The following is a 24772-nucleotide window of genomic DNA, read 5'->3' on the forward strand; positions in this document are numbered from 1 at the left end:
TATGTCCACACATTGGCTCGTTGAAAGCTCTGCGATGTCTTTTTAAGCGAGTTTTCAGTTGTCATTTGTGGTTCGTGGCGTGTGGTCAATGTGCGGTCCTGGCTATAATGTTGAAGAATTTAAAATATTTATGGTTGCTCTGGACATGGCTGCAAATTGCAAACCATTTGGAAATCGCTAACGCTCAGACAAGTCAAAACATCAATGTGTGTAAGTGTGCTAAATCGATAGATGCGAAAGCAATTCTAATTGATAGGGCCATGGACTTGTGTAAACTCATTAAGCATAAAGTGGTTGGGTGGTTTTTTTTTTTGGGTTGACAGTGCAAACAATCTATTTATATACTATATGTGTATGTATGTGTAATGGTAATGTCGTGTCCTTAACAGTTTTTATAAATGAGGTGGATAATGAGCCAGCCACGAAGGCCATTGAGGTGGTCCTTACCTATCTGAAGAAGAATCCCAGCTATGGTTTATCGGTGCAAATTGAATCCATTGAGGCGAATAAAACGGATGCCAAAATATTGCTGGAAGCAAGTAAGTTTCTTAGAGAAAATTATAATTAAATAATAAATAATAATGAAAATAATAATATAAGCTAAATATAAAAATTCAATTCTCCCAATTCCGTTTCTAATATAAACTGATTGATCTTCTCAGTTTGCATCAAGTATGTGGATAGCATTGAAAAGAAACAAACGCCACATTTAATACTGGATACTACAAAATCTGGAGTCTCCTCGGAAACGGTCAAAAGCTTTACCCAGGCACTGGGTTTGCCCACAATTAGCGCCTCCTATGGCCAGGAGGGCGATTTGAGGCAGTGGCGCGATCTGGATGAGTCCAAGCAAAAGTATCTGCTGCAAGTAATGCCACCAGCCGACATAATACCCGAGGCAGTTAGGAGCATTGTCAAGCGGCTGAACATTACCAATGGTTAGTAATACATACACTCAGATAAAAATTCATATAATTTATTTATTTCTGAGTGTAAATATGTAATTATCAATTCGATATTAATTGGTTGCCATACTTCAGCTGCCATTCTTTATGATGACACTTTTGTCATGGATCACAAATACAAGTCGCTGCTGCAAAACATTCAGACACGGCATGTCATTACGGCCATTGCCAAGGATGGGAAACGGGAGCGCGAGGAGCAAATTGAGAAGCTGCGCAATCTGGATATTAATAACTTTTTCATCCTGGGCAATCTGCAATCCATACGCATGGTCCTCGAGTCCGTGAAACCAGCCTACTTTGAGCGCAATTTCGCCTGGCACGCAATCACCCAGAGCGAGGGTGAAGTCAGCAGTCAGAGGGACAATGCTACGATTATGTTCATGAAACCGATGGCATTCACACAATATCGGGATCGGTTGGGCCTGCTGCGCACCACATTCAATCTGAATGAGGAACCCCAGCTGGCATCAGCCTTCTATTTTGATCTGGCACTCCGCAGCTTTTTGGCTATCAAGTGAGTTGGATTATTATTATTTAAGATCTAAGGATTAGGTTTACTTTTTGGCCTTCATTTGAAATTCGATAGTCATTTTAAATTGACTGACCACACGGCTTTTCAGGCGTCCATTGAATTTTAGGACCCGTATAGGACCCAGATGGAATACGAATCTTGAGTGTTGAGTTGAGTTGAATCCACAATATCCGTATCATAAAAGCAGATTGAAGTCTGTGTAAAAGAATTTATTACTTCCTATTATTTAATACCTCCATAGACACCTCCTTATTGATATTATTAACTATAGTGCTTATGTGTATAGTTGAATTACTAAAAAGTGAAATCGAGTACTGCACTGATAAGCCAAATTAATTTTTATAATAGACTTTATTGTATAATCAATTCAGAGTTCTCTATATCTATCATTAAGTACCAAATTTCAAGGTCTTTCTCACGAATTTGTAATTGGACATCTTAACTAACTTTCACCCAATCAGTCTTATTGGTTTTTTTTTCCTGGATTTTCCCCAACAAATTTTGGACCAGTTTCCTTTTAAATACCCCAAGAAATCTGAAAAATATTTCTTATTTTAAATTGTATTTTTAATTTAATTTAATTTATTTTTGTATTCTTCTGTGTTGACTGATATTAGTGGACAATAAATAAATAAATAAATAAATAAACCATATTTATTTAGTCAGGAAAAGCAACTTCCTTCTCTGGTGACAAATTTAATCGATTATTTACATATGTCCTGAGGACAACTAGCTACACATTAAAGAGTGCTTGTCAAATTTGACAGCAACCACGTTTAATTGACTTTCTTTATTATTATTGGATAATAATACATTGTGTCTTTGGTTTCTTTTTGACACATTAAATATCTAATTAATTATGTTAGAGAAATGCTGCAGTCAGGCGCCTGGCCAAAGGATATGGAGTATCTGAAGTGTGACGACTTTCAAGGTGGCAATACACCTGAACGCAATATTGATTTGAGGCAATTTTTTACACAGGTGTGCACACGGTTTAGAGTTTAAATGGGGAAACCCTTGAGCTCCACCAATTATGAGTAATTATTGTTTACAAAATGTGCTCCCAAAGGTTAGCGAACCAACTTCATATGGGTCTTTCGAGCTGGTCACGCAACCGCGGAAACCATTTAATGGCTTCAGCTATATGAAATTTGAAATGGACATAAATGTGCTCCAGATTCGAGGCGGCAGTTCGGTCAACAGCAAATCGATTGGCACCTGGACAGCTGGCCTCGACTCCCCGCTCCTCGTCAAGGATGAGCAGCAAATGCAGAATCTGACCGCAGATACGGTCTATCGCATATTCACTGTGGTGGTAAGTGTTATCTATTTAAGAGTTTATCGTGAGTAGCTTCTCTGGCTAACCTGATATCCATTGTTGCTAAAGAAAATATATTTGTGGAAAATATTTACTTCTTATAGACAGCATTTGCGATATCAGCTTAGTAGATTAATGGCTTGTTGCTGCTGCTTCCAACTTTTGTAAATTGATTAAATGGCAAATAAATGAATATTCTACAAACTAAATAAGAAATTTTACAAGTTGTAGTCAATTCTATTCGATCAAATATATTTTCTATGAACCAATTAAACACAAATTGTAAACGTTTTCTTCTTTTTAATTAATAAAATATTTATAACTTTGGTTTAAGAAAAATTGTATTTTAGATATCGATTCCTAGTGGAGCTGTTCGTACATGATTCTTATTCGACAAACTAGAATTGAGGGGCCATATTCTAAATTAATAATTGTTCTTAATTACAGCAAGCACCCTTTATAATACGCGATGAGACCGCACCAAAGGGCTACAAAGGATACTGTATCGATTTGATCAATGAGATTGCGGCAATAGTTCACTTTGACTATGAGATTCAGGAGGTGGAAGATGGCAAGTTTGGCAACATGGATGAGAAGGGCGAATGGAATGGGATTGTGAAGAAATTGATTGATAAACAGGCCGACATTGGACTGGGTAGCATGTCCGTTATGGCTGAGCGGGAAATTGTGATTGATTTCACTGTGCCATATTACGATCTGGTTGGCATCACCATTATGATGCAGCGTCCCAGTTCACCCAGTTCGCTGTTCAAGTTTCTCACCGTGCTCGAAACGAATGTCTGGCTGTGCATTCTGGCTGCCTATTTCTTTACCAGCTTTCTAATGTGGGTCTTCGATCGCTGGAGCCCATACAGCTACCAGAACAATCGCGAGAAGTACAAGGACGACGAGGAGAAGCGCGAGTTTAATCTGAAGGAGTGCCTTTGGTTCTGCATGACTTCGTTGACGCCACAGGGTGGTGGTGAGGCTCCCAAGAATCTATCGGGTCGTTTGGTGGCGGCAACTTGGTGGCTTTTTGGGTGGGTAACAGAAAAGAATATCTTAATTATTAGTTGGAATTTTTGTTATTCTTTTAATATTGGCCGGTAGCTTCATCATCATTGCCTCGTATACTGCTAATTTGGCTGCCTTTTTGACGGTATCGCGTTTGGATACTCCTGTGGAGTCACTCGACGATCTGGCCAAGCAGTACAAGATTCTCTATGCTCCCTTAAATGGATCCGCGGCGATGACCTATTTTGATCGCATGGCGAATATTGAGCAAATGTTTTATGAGATCTGGAAAGATTTGTCGTTGAACGATTCACTGACGCCACTGGAGCGTTCCAAGTTGGCCGTCTGGGATTATCCAGTGAGCGATAAGTATACAAAAATGTGGCAGGCTATGCAGGAGGCGGGTCTGCCCGCCAGCCTCGAGGATGCAGTGAAGCGTGTGCGCAATTCCTCCACAGCAACGGGTTTCGCATTTCTCGGAGATGCAACGGATATCCGATATCTGCAGTTAACAAATTGCGATCTGCAGGTGGTCGGAGAGGAGTTCTCTCGCAAACCGTATGCAATTGCCGTCCAACAGGGCTCACATCTTAAGGATCAATTCAATAATGCGTAAGTTATCATCATGATGATTACTAAAGATTCGAAATATTTACATTTACCTCCCAGCATTCTGACATTGCTGAACAAGCGGCAGCTGGAGAAGCTCAAGGAGAAATGGTGGAAGAATGATGAGGCGCAAGCCAACTGTGAGAAGCCCGAGGATCAGTCGGATGGCATATCCATACAAAATATTGGCGGAGTCTTTATTGTCATCTTTGTGGGTATTGGCATGGCTTGCATTACGCTCGTCTTTGAATACTGGTGGTACAGATATCGCAAGAATCCCCGTATTATCGACGTGGCCGAGGCAAACTCATCGCAAGCTAATCTCAAGGATGGCGACAAGATGACTGACGGGGTCATGCTGGGTCAGACGGGCGACAAATTTGAAAAATCAAACGCTGCGCTGCGTCCGCGCTTCAATCAATATCCGGCAACGTTCAAGCCGCGTTTTTAAAGTTATGAAAATAATATCATACCAAGATCTCTGTCTACGTCTATAGCAATTAAGTAAACATGCAATATTCTCTCACATTTGTGTGCACTTTAAAGCAATTTTTAATAAATATATGTGTTTTAAAAGACATTAATTATGTGCCGATTTGCCGATTGAACAGCATACCAAATTGTTTAGCATCCGTTGAAAGTGCAGCCCTGCAGTTTCGTTGCAGCCCTGGCTCGATAGATGCCTATCGATAAACTTGTTCCATACCATACACATCTCTCATACTCAAAAAGGCGGAGAAAAGTGTGAAAATTTGTAAAATCTTTCAATAAACAAATATAGTTCGTAACTAAAAGAAGTAAAGAAAGTGTTACCCGCGTGTGTTCATAAATAGCTTGCATGCGGCGCTTGAAGAAACTGTCCAAAAGTCACAGTGTGACGGGGACGCTAGAAACTGATGCGGCGCCGACGTCGACCGAGACATCGGCAACAACAACAATATTGGGGGGAGATGCAGCAGCGACCACGATGACTGCGAATGGTGGAGCAGGAGCAGGAGCAGGGGGAGGAGAGACTTTATTCAACGTTGATATATTCAAGCATTTCGATAAAACGGGCAGAAGTGAATTGTGTGTACATTATAATTATACAATTTAGTGGGTCTTAATTCTGTGTATTTCTCGCCCAGCATAAAATACCTGAAGCAACAGCTACAGGAGAGCCCGGAAAGTCCCGTCTTTGATAAGCATGGAGCATTTAAACAGGGCATCTCAAATGCCATATATGAGCTGCTGTGGCAAGCACTTCGCTTCAAGCTGAAAAAGGATGTTGTTTTGCATGCGCTTACCGATGTGGTCGTAAGTCTTGGCCAAAAACAAACAAGCTAAATCGAAACTAATTTTGTGTTTTTTTGTTTTAGGCTCTGCACAAGGAATTTCCTAGTCTCATATTGGATGTGGTGAATATATTGGACAGCGAGACATCGCTGATGACCGAGGGACTGCAGGAGGAGCGACATGGATTTGTGCAAATTGTCAAGGATCTGGACAAGGTGCTGCCAGAGGCATTGCTGAAGGAGCGACTGGAAATTGATACGCTCCAAGAAGTGGGCATTGTGAAGAACAAAAGTTTCTACACCAAATTCATCAAAGTGAAAACAAAGCTATAGTAAGTGCGGTGTCTAAAGATGGATAATTTGATAGTTAAGCATTTATATTCAAATTAGGCCATCTATAGTATTTTATTTTTCATTGTATTTAATATATATTTTACAGCTATAAGCAGAGGCGTTTTAATCTCTTTCGCGAGGAGAGCGAGGGCTTTGCCAAGCTGATCACAGAATTGAATCAAGATTTTGAGGAGCACACCACACCCGATGTCATCATGGACATCATCAAATCACTGATAGGTAACTCTTTATATTTCATTTTAATGTGTATATCTGATTTATGTTGTCGATTTGAAGGTTGCTTTAATCTGGATCCGAATCGTGTGCTGGATATTATAATTGAGTCCTTTGAGACGCGGCCCGATCGCTGGAAGCTATTTATACCGTTGCTACGCAGCTATATGCCCACTGGCTCCATAATATGCGAAGTACTCGGCTACAAATTCTGCCATTTTAAGGCGTCGCGCACGCCTCGCTCCTTGCACCATGTCTGTGCACTGCTCCTGAAGCACGGCGTCATCGAGCTAAATGATATTTATGTGTGGCTGGCGCCCAACGATGGCAGCATACGTGCAATTTGGGATGAGGAATTGGCAGAGGCCAGGGAAATGGTGCGCAAACTTCATGTGATCTCCACCAACAAAAAAGATGACGACAAGGAACCACCACCACCACCTACAACTAAGAAATTCGATGAGGTTTGCATGAACTTTTATAAAGAATTATAAAGAATCGTAGTTATCATTTATGTTTTCCACAGGACAAATACAATGCTAATCAAAAGTTTGGTCTATGTGAGGCGCTGCTCAAGGTTGGCGACTGGGAAAATGCGTACAAAATTATACAAAAGCTGCCGGATCAATCGGTTGTGGTGCAAGATCCGATTGCACGTGCCATCGTCGAGCTTGTGCATCTTTCTGTTGAGCATATCTACTACAAGAGATGCTTCAAAGCGCCCGCCGGCCGCAAACCCAGTCGCAATCGTCTGTACGATGATGCCAGCCTGGTGGCCAAGATGCAGGTCCGCGAATTTGCCGATCTACGCAAGTATACGTGGCCCATGGCGAACGTTTTGGGTCCGGCGATGCACTGCGACACGATTCTGATGTACAAACTGGTGCGGATCATGGGCAGCGTATTGCATGACATGGGCGTGGATAGTTTGAATGGTCCGCCGCCGAATACGGATCAGGAGCAGCAGTACTATGACATCATCAGTTGCCTGGATGCGTGCATATTGCCCTCGCTACTCTATTTGGACTGCAATTGTCCCATGTCCGAGGAGATTTGGTCCGTACTCAAATTCTTTCCATATCACTTACGATACAGTCTGTACGGGCGCTGGAAGAACGACAGCTATCAGTTGCATCCGAATCTTATCCGCCGTTGTGGTCTGGCGCAGCGGGACATCAAGGCGCTGATGAAGCGCGTCAGCAAGGAGAATGTCAAACCGCTGGGACGACTTGTCGGCAAATACAGCCATTGTGCGCCTGGACTGCTCTTTGATTATGTAACTATAAATATAAATCCTTGTCAAATGCAACACAAATTATACCCCCGCTCATTATTTTTTTTTAAGATTCTTGTGCAGATCCAAATGTATGATAATTTAATTGGACCCGTTTGCGATATGCTCAAATATTTGACAAATTTATCATTTGACTGCCTCGGATACTGCATCATTGAGTCTCTGACCATGACGGGTCGTGGTCGGTTTAAGGACGATGGCACCTCGCTCTCACTGTGGCTGCAAAGTCTCGCCTCGTTCTGTGGCAACATCTACAAGAAGTATAGCATCGAAATGAGCGGCCTGCTGCAGTATGTCGCCAATCAGCTCAAGTCGCAGAAGAGTCTCGATCTGCTTGTGCTCCGGGAACTCGTCCACAAAATGGCCGGTGTCGAGTCCTGCGAGGAGATGACCAACGATCAGCTGCAGGCGCTCTGCGGCGGCGAGCAATTGCGTGGCGAGGTGATGTACAAATTTGCACCTTTTACACAATAAATATTCACATATTTTGTACTTGTGATTTTTAGGCTGGCTACTTTAGTCAGGTACGCAACACGAAAAAGTCATCGAATCGCTTGAAGGAGGCATTGGCTAACAATGATCTCGCCGTCACACTTTGCCTGCTGATGGCCCAGCAGAAGCACTGTGTCATCTATCGGGAAACGGCAGCGCATAGCCATCTGAAGCTGGTGGGCAGTCTGTATGATCAGTGCCAGGATGCTTTGGTGCAGTTTGGCACATTTCTGGGCTCCACTTATTCGGTGGATGAGTACGTGGAACGCTTGCCATCAATTATCACAATGCTGCGCGAATATCACATCAATACGGATGTCGCATTCTTCCTCGCCCGGCCCATGTTCACGCATCAGATTAACGTAGGTATTAACGAGATTATTCTTGAATGCCATTTAAGCATTTGTATTTGTGTCTATTTTGTGCTTGCAGCAAAAATATGATCAATTACGCAAAGCGGATCCCAATGCTAAGAAGCTGACAACGACACAAAAGCTGCAAAAGTATCTGGATGCCACGCAACTGATTATGAATCCCATTGTGGAGTCGGTGCGTCCGCTGCACAGTGCCAAGGTGTGGGAGGACATCAGTCCACAGTTTCTGGTCACATTCTGGAGCCTGAGCATGTACGATCTGCATGTGCCCAACGAGATCTATCAGCGTGAGATTGGCAAGCTCAAACAGCTTGCTCAGCAAGCTGCCGATGGCAAAGATTCGGTAAAATCAATAACAACAATAAATAATTCTAAATAATTAGCGTATCTTTTGCAGAATCAGTCCAAGAACAAAAAGGAGCAAGAGCGTTACATAGCGCTCATGGAGAAACTGAATGATGAGCGCAAGAAGCAGCATGAGCATGTGGATAAGACGCTGCAACGGCTACAGGAGCAGAAGGATGGTTGGTTCCTGTTGCGTTCGGCCAAATCGGCGAAGAATGATACGATTACACAGTTCCTGCAGTTGTGCCTCTTTCCGCGCTGCACCTTCACTGCCCTGGATGCACTCTATTGTGCCAAGTTTGTTCAAACCATACACAATCTGAAGACTGCGAATTTCTCCACGCTGCTCTGCTACGATCGGGTATGCTTGTCCACCTCCAACTCTGAATGTTATTAATCCCTAACAATAATGTAAATCCCTAGCTCTTTTGCGACATTACGTACTCGGTGACATCCTGCACGGAGGGTGAGGCGACGCGATATGGCCGCTTTCTGTGTGCCATGCTGGAGACGGTGATGCGCTGGCATTCGGATCAGGCCGTGTTCAACAAAGAGTGCGCCAATTATCCTGGCTTTGTGACCAAGTTCCGCGTTAGCAATCAATTCTCGGACACCAACGATCATGTGGGCTACGAGAATTATCGTCATGTGTGCCACAAGTGGCACTATAAAATCACCAAAGCGATTGTGTTCTGTCTGGACTCGAAGGACTTTATGCAGATACGCAATGCGCTCATCATATTGATGCGCATCTTGCCCCACTATCCGGTCCTCTCCAAGCTCGAGCAGATCATTGAGCGCAAGGTAGACAAAGTGCGAGAGGAGGAGAAGACGCAGCGTCCCGATTTGTTTGCCATCGCCACCAGTTACATTGGCCAGCTGAAGCTGAAGACGCCGCACATGTTCAAGGAGAGCGATTTCCATCAGGTGGCTGAGCGTCCGGCCAAGGACAGTGTACCCTCATCGCCCGTTAGTAACGCCAAGGTGCTCTCCACGGAGAAAACAGCAGCAACTGCTGCTGCTGCAACTGCCACAACAACAACGTCCATGACACCAACGAAACCAGCCACTATTTCATCCTCCTTTTACAGCAACGAACAAAAGACAGCTGGTGGCAAAGAGCAGCAGGACGCTAAGGCTGGTAAGTTGATCTACATTTAAGCAGTAGTTTTTTTTTTAGGGGAACTATTGTGTTCCCTTTTTCTAGGTAATCTAGCCTATGGAGTCCTTTGGTTAGTGTTGTTTTTTCTGAGAGATTTATTTTTTAGTTATCTTAAGAGTATAGAAATAAATGTTAGATATACCAACTAATGTCGTGCAACTCTATTCCAGGTGGCGCAGTGCGAGGCGAGGTGAAACTTAGCAAAACGGATGGGAGCAGCACTACAACGGTGACTTCCATCTCAAAGTCCATTTCGGCGCCGGCGACAAGCGAGCGTGAACGCGAGAGTAAACGGGATGCGATCGGAGGAGGAACAGGATCAACGCAATCGCATCGCAGCAACGATGTCAAGGACGAGCTGCAGTCGAGCAGCAGTGGTGCCAACAACAACAACAGCAGCAACAACAACAACACGAGCAGCAGCAATGGCAGCGAGCAGCGACGCAGTCGTGAGCTGGAACGTGAACGCGAACGCGAACGGGATCGGGAGGAGCGTCACAGCTTGAGCAGCACACGCAGCTCGCAGCGTCCAAGCAACAACAAAGAAGGTCGCATCGAGTTGCGCACAGAAGCGGAGTTGCAGCAGCGGGCCCGGGAACGGACGCAGCGGCTTGAGGAGCTGGAGGCGGCCACTCTGCGCGCCCACAAGCGCGAGAAGCTATCGCGTCGCGATGAGCGCAGTCAGCATCGACACGATGGCGTCGAGACGGTGGACCTTGTTACGGGCAGCGGCAGCAGCAGCCAGGAGCATCTACGTAGCCACTACGAAGAGTACGAGGGACGCCAGCGAGATCGTGATCTGAGTTCGGTGTCCAATGAGAGCAACGGTTCCCTGCAGCATCGACGCAGTCACGAGACAATTGAATATGATAAAGGTATGCTTAATGCTAACAACTCTCGCTTCGAGCACATGCAACTAATCCTATTTGCAATATCCATCTATCGGTTTAGATTCTAAACGTCGTAAAATGGAATCGTCGTCGTCAAGTTCAAAGGTTAGTAGCATATGGTTGCATACATAGTACGCTAAGACAACGACCCGACAACGGAGGGCATTAAAACTGACAACAATAAAAAACAAAATGAGTCAAAATGAGCAATCAGCGAAAGACGATTGACAACAACAAATATAAATCACACACATGACTCCTCCACCAAACGAGATGTCAGACGAACTCAACGCAACGCAACTCCACAACCAACCAACCCACCAAAAAATAAAATCAAATTCTACTGGACACATATTGCGGATCTCGTCCTAGTTAAGCAAGTGCAATCTTCCTGGGGAAGGAGTATTCTAGTTTTAATATCTCCACATTTTTAGTTAATAAGCGCACAGTTGAACTGTATTTAGTATTTAAGTATGAATATTTTTAGTGAAATTGAATTTGAGGCAGCTTTTTTTTAGAGAGTAATAGGTTTTTTTTTTCTATGCAATTCAAATTGTTTTGTTATGTAGTTTAAATCTAAGCTAGTTACATAAGTGGCAATGTGGACGACAAAAACCACTACTGAAGGAAGGCAAAGACGAACGGAGCATACTGTCGTGGATGTCGCTGTATACCCTGTAAAGATGCACACCTTCACCAGGAATATCTAAAAAAAAAAAAACAAAGCAGACGAGGCAAAATGAAAATGATCAACAGTTTTCAAATAAATACAAATCATCATTGCATCACTTCCAACTATGAAACCAAGTGAAACACATTTAAAACGAAGCTGAGCCAAGAGGAACACAATCTGAATCTCTAGTTGATCCCAACAAGGAATCGAACAATATCCATCCATATCATTTGATAATGTAACCCAACGAAAGCAGTCGTTATCTTCGAGCACATTCTCCAAGCTCTTGAGGTCAATGCTAATTCAATCGACCACGCAGCGATATAATCCAAGTTTCCAAAATCATCAGAAGATAATCAGAAATCCATAACTGAACAGAAGCGAACAATATGTAATTATTTATCGAAACAACACCAAAATACTTCAAAGGCAGCAGCTAGACGATTTGAAAACCATATCACTACAAAAACGATGAGAACTTCTTCCAAACCATTCATTCAACGAGTAAAAAAAGGATCAAGCGTTCCCCAGAGCATTCCGCCGAAGCAGTATTCAATCCAACATGTTGAATCTTTCGATGACTTGAAAAAATCATCAATTGTTCATCCACCAACATTATTAAAACCAAAAAAAAAAAACAATGAAAAGTTTCGAGAAATGCAACAATAAATCTTCAAAGGCAACAAATACTACAAAAGATTCAACCATAATCCGAGCATAGCCGATGTACAATCTGAAAACAAAAACTGCTGAAGCACTTACGAAAAAGTATCCAGCTTAAATGAAGACCCAACTCAATCAACAAACCCATCTCAATTCCAAGGGACCAACAACTGGCAAAGAAAACACAATCGACAAATTACAAAATGGAAACCTTTTTGATGCTGGATATTTTACTACGACTCTGCAGCTTCTCCAGCTTGGTATGCAGCAGACCAGCGTTTAGTTGTTAAAATCCCGTTGATCTTGATCTCCTCTCGTGTGCGGACGGGTAAGTGATCAGCTCGTTGTGGGGATAAAGGACAATCAACTTTAGGGACAGAAGGGATGGGGCAGGGGCGCAGGACTGTTTAGTGGCTGGTTAACATGGTCTTTTTCTAAACACTTATTTTAATTTTATTTTTGAGTTTTTGTTTTGTTTTTTTTTTTGTTAATTTCTTACACAACAAGAAAAACAATCCGTTTAAATTGCACAAATTGTGAGTTGTTGCCAATTATTAATGTTGTACCATTACAGAAGGTTGAGGAGCTCGTAGATAGTGTGAAGAAGGCGCGAGGCCTCAAGACCAAAGAGCGCAACAAAGACAAGATGTCCGATGAAGAGCGCGATGCGCGCAGGGATCGCAAGATGGGGCGCAAACGGGATCGGAACGAGGAGTCCGGCAGCGGCGATCACAAGCGTCGGCGCGAAGGTGAGGCGAGAACACTGCAAATTTTATGCAGGACATTCAAGAATTAACGCAATTTTCAGCACAAAATGGCGACGACGATTTGCGCGAACGGGAACGCCATAGAGTAAGTTAAATATATATTTATATATTTATATATATATGTACATAAATATATGTTCTGACTAATATGTATCTACTATTTCCACACAGGATAAATCTTCCCGTGAGCGTTCGCATGAGAAATTCGATCGGGAACGCGGCGGCAGCTCGCGTGGAGATGATCGACAGTATGGCTCGAAGTCGTCACGCTTCTCGAGAATTAACTACTGAACTAAAATTCGAGTTTTATTTTCCGTACAGTGGAACGCATTTTGAATTGAGAATAACGAAACAAATAATTAAAATACAATTTTTTTCTATTTTAACGTAAAGTGAAACTAATTTGTGAAAATTGTACAATTTTCTAGTGTGTATTTTAAAAAGTTAAATAATTACAAAATAAAATCAATGTAAATTTAAGCAAAACTACGTTTACCAATTTCTATTGTTTTCATTCGGTTTTGAAAATTGATTTGGCGGTTATTTTCGATAAGCGGTCCGATCATCCTTTCTGCCATTCACACGGTTGCAGGAACCGTTGTGAATGCTATTATAAGAATCGATACTTTTTATAAACCGTTTAAAAAAATAGCAACCCTAATTTCACTTGCCACCGTTATGACAAATTTAGTACATTTTCTTAGCATAAAGGACATATCGCTACCAATGTCCTGTGGCCACACGTGAAGGTGAAGCTCAGAGGCAGAGAAAAAACTTCAGTCTTCAGTGCGTGTCCCATCAAATTGGCAATGGCAATGGCCCGGCGGCAGTTCGACATTAGTAAATACATAATTTTCCACAAAAATCAAATCAAATTGTTTGCTGTTTATATGAAAACGGCAAATCTAATGCAAAACTTCAACGTGCTAAAGCGTTCGCTGTAAGAAATCGCTGCTGCCGGAGGAGGAGGCAGGAGGAAGGAGGAGTTGGGGCGCTCTGTCGCTGCCGCCGCCTAGTTCCCCACCAATACATTCACAACAGTTTTGCTATGTTTGTGGTTGTGTGTGTATGTGTGTGTGCTGAAAGTTCTTAGTGTTACTAAAATTACATCAATTATTATTATGCGATATGCGGCGTCAGCAATAAGCAAGCCAAACAAGTGTTAAACCTCAATAGAAAACGAACAACAAACAAAAGATCTAATTTACAATACACATGTATATGAAATTCAAAATTAATTATTAAATCAAAACGAAATGGGCAGAAATACTGAAACTTTGGGCATATCTGCTAATTGGCACAATAAAAACTTTTTGCAACGGTAAGTTTTATTCATAAGGGAACCCCTACTTTCGAGTCATCTGGTATCTGCTTATTATTATATATATATATGTATAGCTTATATAATAATATACAGTGGTTGCTCGTCAATTAAATTTTTACAAAATCATCAGGTTGCCTTTCAAATTCTTTTGTTTTTTCAAAATTGACAAATATTTATGAGTTGTAACAATCTCTGAAATGTAAACTGTATTACTTTGCTTAAGCTTGATACTGTGCACGGTTTTCTTAAATAAGTACATAATTATAATTGCATAATAAAAAGCCAGGTTTTAATTAACAAATATACTATATAATTTCCTTTGTGATTTTTATGAGCAACACAAGGTTATAAATCTAATGAGCCCGTTTTGGTGCAACTAAAAAGCATTTCCTAGCTTTGATAGTGTTGTAAAAATGAAGCTAATACTTTTGCTGTCTCTCTCACCCTCCCTCTTTCGCTCTCACTCTCTCGATTTGTTTGCTCTCCCACGCCACAAAAGGCAAACATCTGTTTTTGCAGACTAACAGGCAGGCAGGCAGGCGGCGTCAAATAGTGCGCATGTCACATGTAATGCCCACGCTAACGTTACCTACGCTAAACAAAAACAAGTTGTCACAACGACGCCGAAATTGTCTCTATTTTTACGTCACAATGCTTGTAGCTACCGACGCTTCCATAAGGACTGCAAGCCATAATAACAACATACAAAAGCAGCTGCAGCGCTCAAAAGCATGCTAAGTTTTCACTGTGAGAGTTTGTTTGTATGTATATGTGTTTTTTGCTACAGCATTGCAGGCGCCATGTTGGTTGATGATTTTGTTTTGTCATGTGCACAATACAAACACATACATACATACATAAGTATTACGATTTGCTTTGCTGCATTTCACTTTGATCAGTGGAGCTTGACAAGTGTCTATCGATATCGCTTTTAATTATCGAATTGCTTTTCTAATCAATTATGCATGACTGTCATGAAACGTTTACCCACACATAAATATGTATGAAAGCGACACAAACCGTTGTGTGTGTGTGTGTTTTTCTTTCTTTTTGGTCTTTCCGTTTGACCATGCCCAAGGCAATAACTATTGTCTATTTGTCACGCCCCAACCAGTCTTACATATATTTGCCTCTCAACGCCACTGATTTACTAGACGACTATTGCGTGTCTTTCGTCCTTCGTACATAGCCATTGCCAAAGTCTAATAAATTCCTCATCCTTCTTGTTCTTCCTCTTCTCCTTCTTCGTTATTATCTCCATATTTTGCTTGCTACTTTGAACTACTACTGCTGCTGCTGTTTTCTGGCTATTTTCGGTCTTCGTCTCATTGTCAAGCGTCCTTGAGCAGTGCCAGCCCATTACATAACGCATCACAGCCTTGCTTTGTTGCTATTTAGTTGAGTGTGTCTGTGTGTGTGTGTGAGAAATATTACATTTTATTCAACATACTTATTACGATCTCGAACAACAAAAAGTTTGCGTCCACACAATGAAATGTTTAAGCCGATTGAACTCAAAGTTCTTCGCATTTCCCCACTTTTTATTCGACCCGTTTCCAGTAAAACATCTCTTTGAAAAAGTTTTGTGTATTTTGGAGCTATAAATACTGTACGCCAGTGGTTGCTGTTATTGTTATTGCCTAGGCGGTTTGGTTTTGGTAAAATCTTTAACAAGTAGCGGTCAGTCGCTGTAGAAATAGATGGAATGTAACTTTATAAGAAATTTCTTTTCAGAGGTTAAGTTTCTGATGGGTTGATAAGTGTATAACACTCGACTTGTACTTTTAATTTAAAACTCTTACAAAATATGCGTGACATTATTTATTCTTTGGTACTGTAAAATTTATTCAATTTTAAAATAGTTATCATATTCAGTTACCAAATTAAGCATTCACCAATGACTAAGGGTTCAAACTTTGCTTAGTCTTCACTTTATTGCGTCGCAGGATTGCGTCTCGGGATCTCAGTCACGTGTCCTTTGGTATCAGTTATGTGCACCCAAGTGCATGCTGCGTTCAAGTACAAGGATAATGTGTACACACAAAATAATTTGTGTGCATATTACAGATATCTCTCATATCTGTGGTGCAGTTTGAAGGCGCCAGTCAGTTTACCACCACCTTCATCCTTCATCCTTCTTCCTGACAACTGGCTAAACTGCTTGGCTGTCTTTTTTTTGCTTTTTTTTTGTTGCCCAGATATTGATCGATATGGAAATGCCATGAACCTGATATTGAAATACACAAAGCAGCACATTCGTAGACACATTGTGTGCATACATTTTCAATGGCAGGCAGAATGGAATCGCACACATTGGCAGGCATTGTGTACACTGTAATTACAAACGAATTACGTGTGGGTCTCATTATCCTTGCACACAAACACACACACACACAGTAATAATTAATGCAAACTGCATGTCGCAAGAATTCCTTCCTTCTGCTTGTTCACTCAATTATTAATTCCAATTAACAATGAAAATTGCTCAACAAAATAGATACAAAGCGAAATGCAGAAAACAATCGTAATGCATATGTCATAGTCGTTTCCACTATTTATTTATACTATATCTGAATCTGACGTTGAGCTATACGCTTTTCTGGTGTAACTTTATTATCGGTGAGTAATTTTAACAACGGGCATGGATTTATTCATTTTAAATTTTTTGACTTATTTATATTTAGCATTATATTTATAGCAAATCGTTCTGTAATATTCTTCAGCAAGCGTAAATGGCTTGTTTTATTTAAAAGCATTTTCTTTATTTATTCATATTTAATGTATTTTTTTTAAATTTAAATTGAATAGAAACCATCAAAATTTTGGTCTAATAAAATAAATCTGAATATAAAAAATGGTTGTAATATTTAAATTTACACGTTATTTAATATTATATACACACATATAAAAATCAATATATTTTATTTGTTTTTGGTTAGTGGCCCCTTTTTATGATATGATGATATGCAAATGCTTCCTTGAAGATGAATCCCGACTGGAGTCTAAATATATTGGAGTACAAATTAAAATACACTTGACCGGGAACTAGTCAAAATCACTTAATTACATTTTAATTATTTGTAATATTTTCATAATTATTAATATTATTATTATGATTATTATAATTTTCTTATTGCAATAATTATTTGTATTATCATTATTATAACATATCATATATTTATTTCATGTGTAATAATATTGAAATATTAAATAAATCTCTTATATTTAGAGTTCATTCATTATATATTTTATTTGCACATTGTATTTAGCTCAATATGAATTGTAAAATTGTTTGAACTAAGCAAGCCCACTGTGCAGCCGGCGTTTTTTCTCGCTCTCTCTCAACTCTCTCCGTCACTCACGCGCGTCTCGCTCTCTGGCTCTTTCTCTCTGCGTGCGTGTGTGCCTGTGTGTCTGTGTATGTGTGTGTGTTATGAGTTTTCCTGCTGCTGTTTTGTTGTTCTGTTTCAGTTCTCGGCTTTTGAGCGCGCAATGCAGTTTGTTTTTCGTTCGTTCGCAAAATAAATTAAAAAATAAATAAATGTATAAAATATTATAAACACCATGTTCATCTCTATATAAATATTTACAGTTATCTGTGGTTTTGCAAACACGTGTTTTGATTGTGTCAAAATTGCGCCAATTTTGCATATAGAAACTTAAAAACGCAATTGAATTTGTTGATAATATTACATATTTAAGCATGCTGTGCCAATAATTGATGTTATTTATAAACACCACAAAATAACTCAATGTTTGAATATCCAAACAAAAATCGGAAAACACCAGACTAAAGGCACAGCTGCTCTTTGACGTGCTGTCGCGAAAAAGCAAAAGGCAAAAAGTCACTTGAAAATATAAAGCAAAAATACAAAACGTGCGTAAGAAATACAATGTTATAAAATAAATTGTTATATATTTTAAATATACTATATATATTCTGTACAATATATTTAAACTCTGTCTGTATGCGAGTATTTTTAGACATATCTTTTTTTCATAATTTCTTTTCCAAATGCAATGAATTTTCCTCCCAAAAAGGTGTACTTCTCATGTTTATTTTGGCTTTTCAGCTCTGCAGCTCTTCACCCACCCGATCTCTTTAACTCTCTCTCTCTCTCTGTCTCTCTCCCTCTCCCGCTCTCTCTCTCTTTCTCGCTCTATATCTCTCTCGCTGTGTGCCGCTTCTGTTTCTCTTTGCCGCACTGTTTTGGCCTTTGAATGGTGAGCGCGTTACGCATTCCAACATCTTTTTCAGTCCAGTCATTGGCGGGGAACGAACTCTGTGCTACATTGTTGTTCTTCCAGGGTTAAGACAATAAAACTGTCAAAATCACAGAGTCTTTCTACGAAAACTCACCTACAATTATTGCGGGTATATCTTGCGCTGAAAGGTCTTAAAACATTTTTAGGACCACGGCTATTTGGCTCTATTATTCCGACAGTCAGTCAGTTTGAAAGTCTTTTAATCTAGGTCATATTTTCATCAAACGTATCTTTCGTTTCTTTGAAAGTCTTTTAAGCTTGCGCATTTTTTCATCAAAATGTGTCTTTCACATAATGATGGAATCAATTACTTTACCGTTTTATCAAATCTGACTTTGTTATCTGGAATATATTTACCTAATGCCTAAAGACCTTGAGACATTTTCGTTGTAAATTTGCTGACCACATTACTATCTATAAATATGACAAATAATAGATCACAATTAATAACAAAAGCCCAAAAAAAAAAAAAAAAAATTACCGATAATAGTTTCGATAACAACATTATGAACGTTATGTCTGGAATTCTGTGCATAATATCATTTAATTTATAATGAATAGCTTGGACAAAAGTCTACCTATATTATAATTCTATCAATATCTATAATTGTATATTTTTTTAAATGGTTTTTAAAGCTCCCATTTTAATTCAAAGGGTATGTGCTACATTGATATCAGTTTTATCAAGTTTCGGACCAACGTCTAAGCCCAAACAAAACTTCAAAGGTAAAAAAATACTTTGATATAATAAATTGTTTAGATCTTACTAACCGAAAACTCGAGACATCTTAGTTTTATTCGAACCGGTTTCGGTTTATGGGAATGTGAAATAATGAGAAATAACTTCAAATGTTTTTTAAACTTAATAGCGCTGAGAACTGGAACAAAAAATAAATCATAATGCGACGTGTTTTTTCGTGATAAGCATTCTATGAAATCAGAATGCTCGCTTTTGCCAAATGTTTTAATTAATATGTCAATAATGTTAGTTGCCATTGACCTAGTTCAAGGAACCTCCACTACTCATAAATATGTCGAGACTATATGGGGGTGTGAATTGATGGAACTTTAAATATTTTGTTATCTCAACAGCGATGAGAAATGGCACAAAACAAAAAACATCGACTTTTAAAAAGTAATGAAGTGTTTTTTGTGATAAGAATTCTATGAAATCGCAATGCTCGATTCCGCTTGATGTTTTATTCAATATGCCGCACAGTAAAACAAGTTGTCATTGCCTCAGTACAAGAAACCCTCGCCACACATAAATGTGTGTAGGCCACATGCCCCCTTCTTATCAAAGGCAACAACAAACCAATTATGGAGGCGCATGGTTGCCAAATACAAAGGCTACATTTATTTATGGGGGTTTATCCCCGGACCGATAAAACCGTCACACTCTTCCTGCTCTCCCCCTTCTCAAGCCCAGAATTCGCACTTAGCATTTGTCGCCAAAAACCGTAAAATGATTTTGAGGCGATTTGTGATATTGATTTGTTTGTTGTTGATGTTTTTTCCTTGCGGTCTTTTTTAGCCTCCATTTATTTCAGATTTATTTTGGTCATTTTTTTGATTGTGAACTTCGAAAAATTTGCGGGTTGTCTGCGAGGATTGATTGAATTTTGCTTAACGATTTTGTGAGAGCTTGTAATTGGAGAGCTGAGAAAGAAATATGAACGTAATTGGAATACAATATGTTGGACCAAAATATTAATAAATTGGATTGGAGAAAAGATATCAATAAATTGAACATTGATTATAAGTTTCTTAAGCAAGACGAAGATTATATACCCTTGCAGACTGGCGTAAGAAATAATTTTCTTTTTGTGCAAATTTAATTTACATGTTTAAAGTTTTACGAACTGTGAACTGAAAATTCCATATTTGTGTAGCTATGTCAGGCAGGGTGTCTCGGCAAGTGCTGATTGTTAAGAATATTTATTTAATGGGATCGGAGATGCCGTCTTCCATGCAAGCCAAAAATATAATACACTCTGTAAATGTATAAAACAATAATAAATTTAGTTAAAGTGGGAGCATGTACGAGTAGCGATGCACGGAAAAAATACCAATAAATGAGGCGCTCTTAGTTTGACTATTAAACCGTAACAATTATAATGTCTATTTCAAAAAATAATACAAAATATGTAATTAGCTTTTATAAATCATTACCCAAGCGTATCACATCTCTTAAAGTTTTCATTAAAACAGGCATTATATAATATCATATAAGCTCCCCTAGGAGTAGACGCAAAGAATTTTGTTTCCTTAAAAAATACGGTTATTTGGCTAAGGGCATAACTGTATCCTCCATAATGAGCTCCCCTAAGAATAAAAAGTAAGCTCACATAAGTTTGTTGCTTCTCTCTAACATAAAATGCGTAATAAACTTAATAAACTGACTTGTGCCTTTACTTGGCACTTGACTACCTCCTTTCAAGGATAAATGATTTGAAATTGCTTTTTACTACCCCTTTCTCCAAGCCACTGCTTAGCACTTGACACACATTCAGGGCTCAGAATCCGGAAGGCGGGATTGTGAGCGGTGCATTATTCAATTTTGTATTGCCATTGAAATGGAAACGAATGCATTCGAGTACCCACATATATACGTATATATATCTACATATATATATATATAAATATTTGTAGATATGCATTCATATTGTCTGAACATGAGGCAATTGTTTTAAAATTGTTTGGCATAAATAAATTGCATGAGTTGGCAGATGTTTCTCGTTTTGAATAAGTTAAAAGGTTCCCCTTTAGCTGGAACAGGTTAATACGGCTCATTACCGGTTTTAATCAGATGTATTTACAGTATTTTGCAGCTTGTTGCTATTCTCTGTCTGCCATTGATTTTGACTTGCTTAAAAATAAATGTTGTATTTGAGTTTTGTTTTTATTGTGCATCCATAATAAAAACAATTTCTAATTGACTCGGCGCGTGCAGCTATCGATTAAGTCTGTAGCCATGTGTAAGGTCAAAGTTTAAGGACTAGACACAAAAGTGTTGGCCCAAACTGAATTTGAGTACAACGTTGCTTTGCTTGCATAATCATTACCATAAATATATATGTATAAATTGTTATTTGTATATCGATCTGTTGATGTAGTAACAAACACATCTGCCGCGTGTAGTACGCTCCAATGACGGACTGCATTTTCGAAATTTATGTATATTATATATATAGATATACAATTTGAATATCTGCTCGAAAAAGACAAATTTTTTCTTGGTACACGTCCAAAAAATATCCGTCGATTACCCATGACCAAATGGCGTTTTTAATAATTCACATTTGCGTTTCTATGCCCTATAACCTTACTATGAATATCATGGGGTATATATCAATTGGCCTTGGGTCTAAACCAAATGCAAAGCATATAAGCCACTCAATTGAATCTAATCTGTTTGGTCTTTTCGCTATTTGATCTCCAGAACTATAACCTCCACAATATCGAAATATACTGAAAATATCATAATGAACTTAGCCAGACTATCAACCAGTCGACCACTTTTTACTGTAAATTTCTGATTACATAAAGTTTTGAGCCTTGAACAACAATTCCTCTTCAAACTTGAACTTGAATTTTGAATGCGAGTGACGCAGTCTCAACCAGTTTGCCAGCGGCAAAAAAACGACAATGTTCTATACATATAAATATTTGCATTATATTATTATTATAAAAAACAGACTTTCAGCTCAATGGCCAAAGTAAACAGTTAACGGCTGAAAAAATACGTCAACACAATTTGTGTTTAAGTCTAGCCTCAGGTGTCGGAAAAACCGGAAAAACACACAGCCAATAGTTCATAATTTATTGCTGACAGCAGTCAATATTGGGTAAGAGTCAATAAAATTATCAAGTAAATAATTTTCCATCGTATTTGCTATGGGTTCTATTTTTATAACCTGAATTTAATGACCATGGGCAAAAGGGGTCTAATTATGTTGTGCGAAATTATGTAATAGGTTTCCCGGCGTATTCTATCCATAAATGCTGGATCATTTTACAGATACCCCCAGATTTATTATATCCTTTATTTAATTTTGCCTTTAATTACTTTTTTGTAACTTAAAATAATTTAATTTGTAATTTTAACATTATTTTAATTTTATTATATTGTTATATAATTAATTTTTTTGTTTTCATTTCGATCTTTTTTAAAATAATTACTGCATTTAAATTATGTAAGTTAATTAGTAAGTTTTTTTTTAATTTCATTTTTAATTTGTATTTTGGAGCACTGATTTTTTACACATTGTGGGCTTTTTTAGTACACAATAAATTAAATATACATTGTACACCTTTTTTACTATACATTAATCTTTATTGTGTGTACCTTGACACAATATTGATCATCTGTAGAAATTTCATTAAGGTCACCTGAGAAACGCGGAAGACAATTGTGTTTGCACTCCACAAGCATTTCCTGTGTACATGCACACATGCACACACACACACACACACACACACATGTATACACACACAAACATGTGCACACAAAGTGTATGTGCAATTTTTAAAGGTGTTGGTTTGAATATCGGCGAATGTTTATGGGTTGGTAACGACTTGTGCTTAGGTTATCTCCTAGTCGAGCTATTTCGACTCAAGCATTCTTATTTTTTCTGAATAAAACAATTATATAATTTTATTGGGATATTACTTGATTGAAGATACTTTTCCCATTCAATCGGTCTTTGTATTCTAGCACTCATAACTATATTTAGAACTACTTTTCCTTCATTGTCAGTTCATATTTCCATGGCTCTCATTCTTGTGATTGACCTTCAATTGTTCAATTAACTTGTGTGCCCTTTGTTGAGGACACGTTTACTTAGTTGTTATCTATGCCCACCCTAGTAACTTCAGTTGATTTAATGATGACTAATTTAAGTCTTGCCGTTTTAAATTTATTCTATTATTTTTTTTATAGATTTCTTTAATCTATTTTTAAAACCAGACAAATTGGTGTTTCTGCAAATTGTCTATCTTTGCCAGCTGCTATATGAAAAAAGCCTTAAGTCGCTTAACGCCTTCGATTACCGGTTTAATGCGGTTAAGCGATTGGTTAACGATTTTATATCAGAGTCACTGAACTTGAAAATATTTGTAGATAATGTTTGCCCGGTCTGCTCAGTTTGCTGCTCATTTAATCACCTCTTTGGCTTACTGATGGGAAAAAGAATTGCGTTGGGGGGTAAATCAATTTCGAAGGCTATCCAATTGAGAATTGTAGAGTAGAGCATTGAGGTACATAGTTTATAAGAGGGCTGTGACGCAAGAGAATGAATACATTTTCCGATCATTGAGGATGGGTAAATAGAACTTTTGATTTATATTCGAATACAACAGCATATCATTTATCTGAGGCCATCACAACATCAATATGAGAAAAATTCCATTTTCAATTGATTTGAGGGTAAGGCAAAATAATTGAGAAAACGGTCAATAAACGGAGGCTGTTTGCAGTTTTATGGATATCGCGTCTCGGCATTGCACTTGACTGTTGACAAAATATCAACACATCAATTGCTCGAATTACTCGAATGCTCAGCTATAATTTGTATAACGTCTGAGCCCCGGGATCTATATAGATAAGCTGCAGCCGTAATGAGATCATATTGTATATATTAATTGTAATTGGGGTGTGCTATCAGGCGGCGGAATTTGCAGCTTTGCAGCTTTCGCGCCTCCAAATTAAAATCACCTGTTATCTTCAGCGCTGATAGTCCAGCAACAAAAACAGCAGAAATGAGAAAGAAAGACAAATCTTAGGCACGCCGAAGATAATATACCCTATATATTATGCCGACATCTACATTTTGATAGGGATTTCGATATATTATTTTATTTTTATAAGTTCTCAACTAATGCTATTTATTATTATGGAATGTATGTATATTTTGTATATTATATCAGAAATAGTGGCATGTGTGTATAGGTATATATCGGTGCTTTATGTTTTATATTCTTTGTTTATATGGGAGCAATTAGATGATTATGATTTTTTGGCCAAACGTGAGGAGGATAATAAGACGCATATTTTGTGAGTTTGATCTGGTTATCTTGTTAAGCAATAAGATTTTAGTACTAGAACTTTCCTTTTGACCGATTGTTCTTATGACAGCTATATCAAGAGAGCTTTAAATTTGTGTTCTGCTTATGTACAAAAATATATAGTTTATGAGTTCCACACTTCATGACAAAATTCTATTACCCACTAAAAGGGTTTTA

The 24772-nt window shown here is 38.7% G+C and overlaps 3 protein-coding genes across 3 annotated transcripts; all 3 read left to right on the plus strand.

The window, feature by feature from the left end:
* The first annotated feature begins 107 nt into the window (after positions 1-107).
* On the plus strand, positions 108-4978 carry LOC6566578 (ionotropic receptor 25a). The gene is made up of 9 exons (XM_001993134.2): positions 108-210; positions 390-539; positions 663-938; positions 1041-1479; positions 2364-2478; positions 2567-2812; positions 3263-3855; positions 3926-4441; positions 4499-4978. The coding sequence occupies exons 1-9, from the start codon at positions 108-110 to the stop codon at positions 4887-4889; spliced, it is 2829 nt and encodes a 942-aa protein (XP_001993170.2). The 3' UTR covers positions 4890-4978.
* A 223-nt stretch (positions 4979-5201) lies between these two features.
* Positions 5202-13332, plus strand: LOC6566579 (THO complex subunit 2). Its single transcript, XM_001993135.3, has 16 exons — positions 5202-5506; positions 5566-5734; positions 5797-6044; positions 6152-6285; positions 6343-6743; positions 6806-7555; positions 7625-8014; positions 8080-8427; positions 8498-8782; positions 8837-9145; positions 9208-9925; positions 10117-10821; positions 10898-10941; positions 12747-12921; positions 12981-13024; positions 13111-13332. The coding sequence occupies exons 1-16, from the start codon at positions 5277-5279 to the stop codon at positions 13228-13230; spliced, it is 5070 nt and encodes a 1689-aa protein (XP_001993171.1). The 5' UTR covers positions 5202-5276; the 3' UTR covers positions 13231-13332.
* Positions 13333-13652: 320 nt separating this feature from the next.
* Positions 13653-14209, plus strand: LOC116805743. Its single transcript, XM_032739707.1, has one exon. It carries the CDS (start codon positions 13749-13751, stop codon positions 13881-13883), a length of 135 nt encoding a protein of 44 aa, XP_032595598.1. The 5' UTR covers positions 13653-13748; the 3' UTR covers positions 13884-14209.
* The last annotated feature ends 10563 nt before the right edge of the window (positions 14210-24772 follow it).

This window comes from Drosophila grimshawi, unplaced genomic scaffold (assembly GCF_018153295.1).
Source record: "Drosophila grimshawi isolate 15287-2541.00 unplaced genomic scaffold, ASM1815329v1 contig_1377, whole genome shotgun sequence".
NCBI lineage: Eukaryota > Metazoa > Arthropoda > Insecta > Diptera > Drosophilidae > Drosophila > Drosophila grimshawi.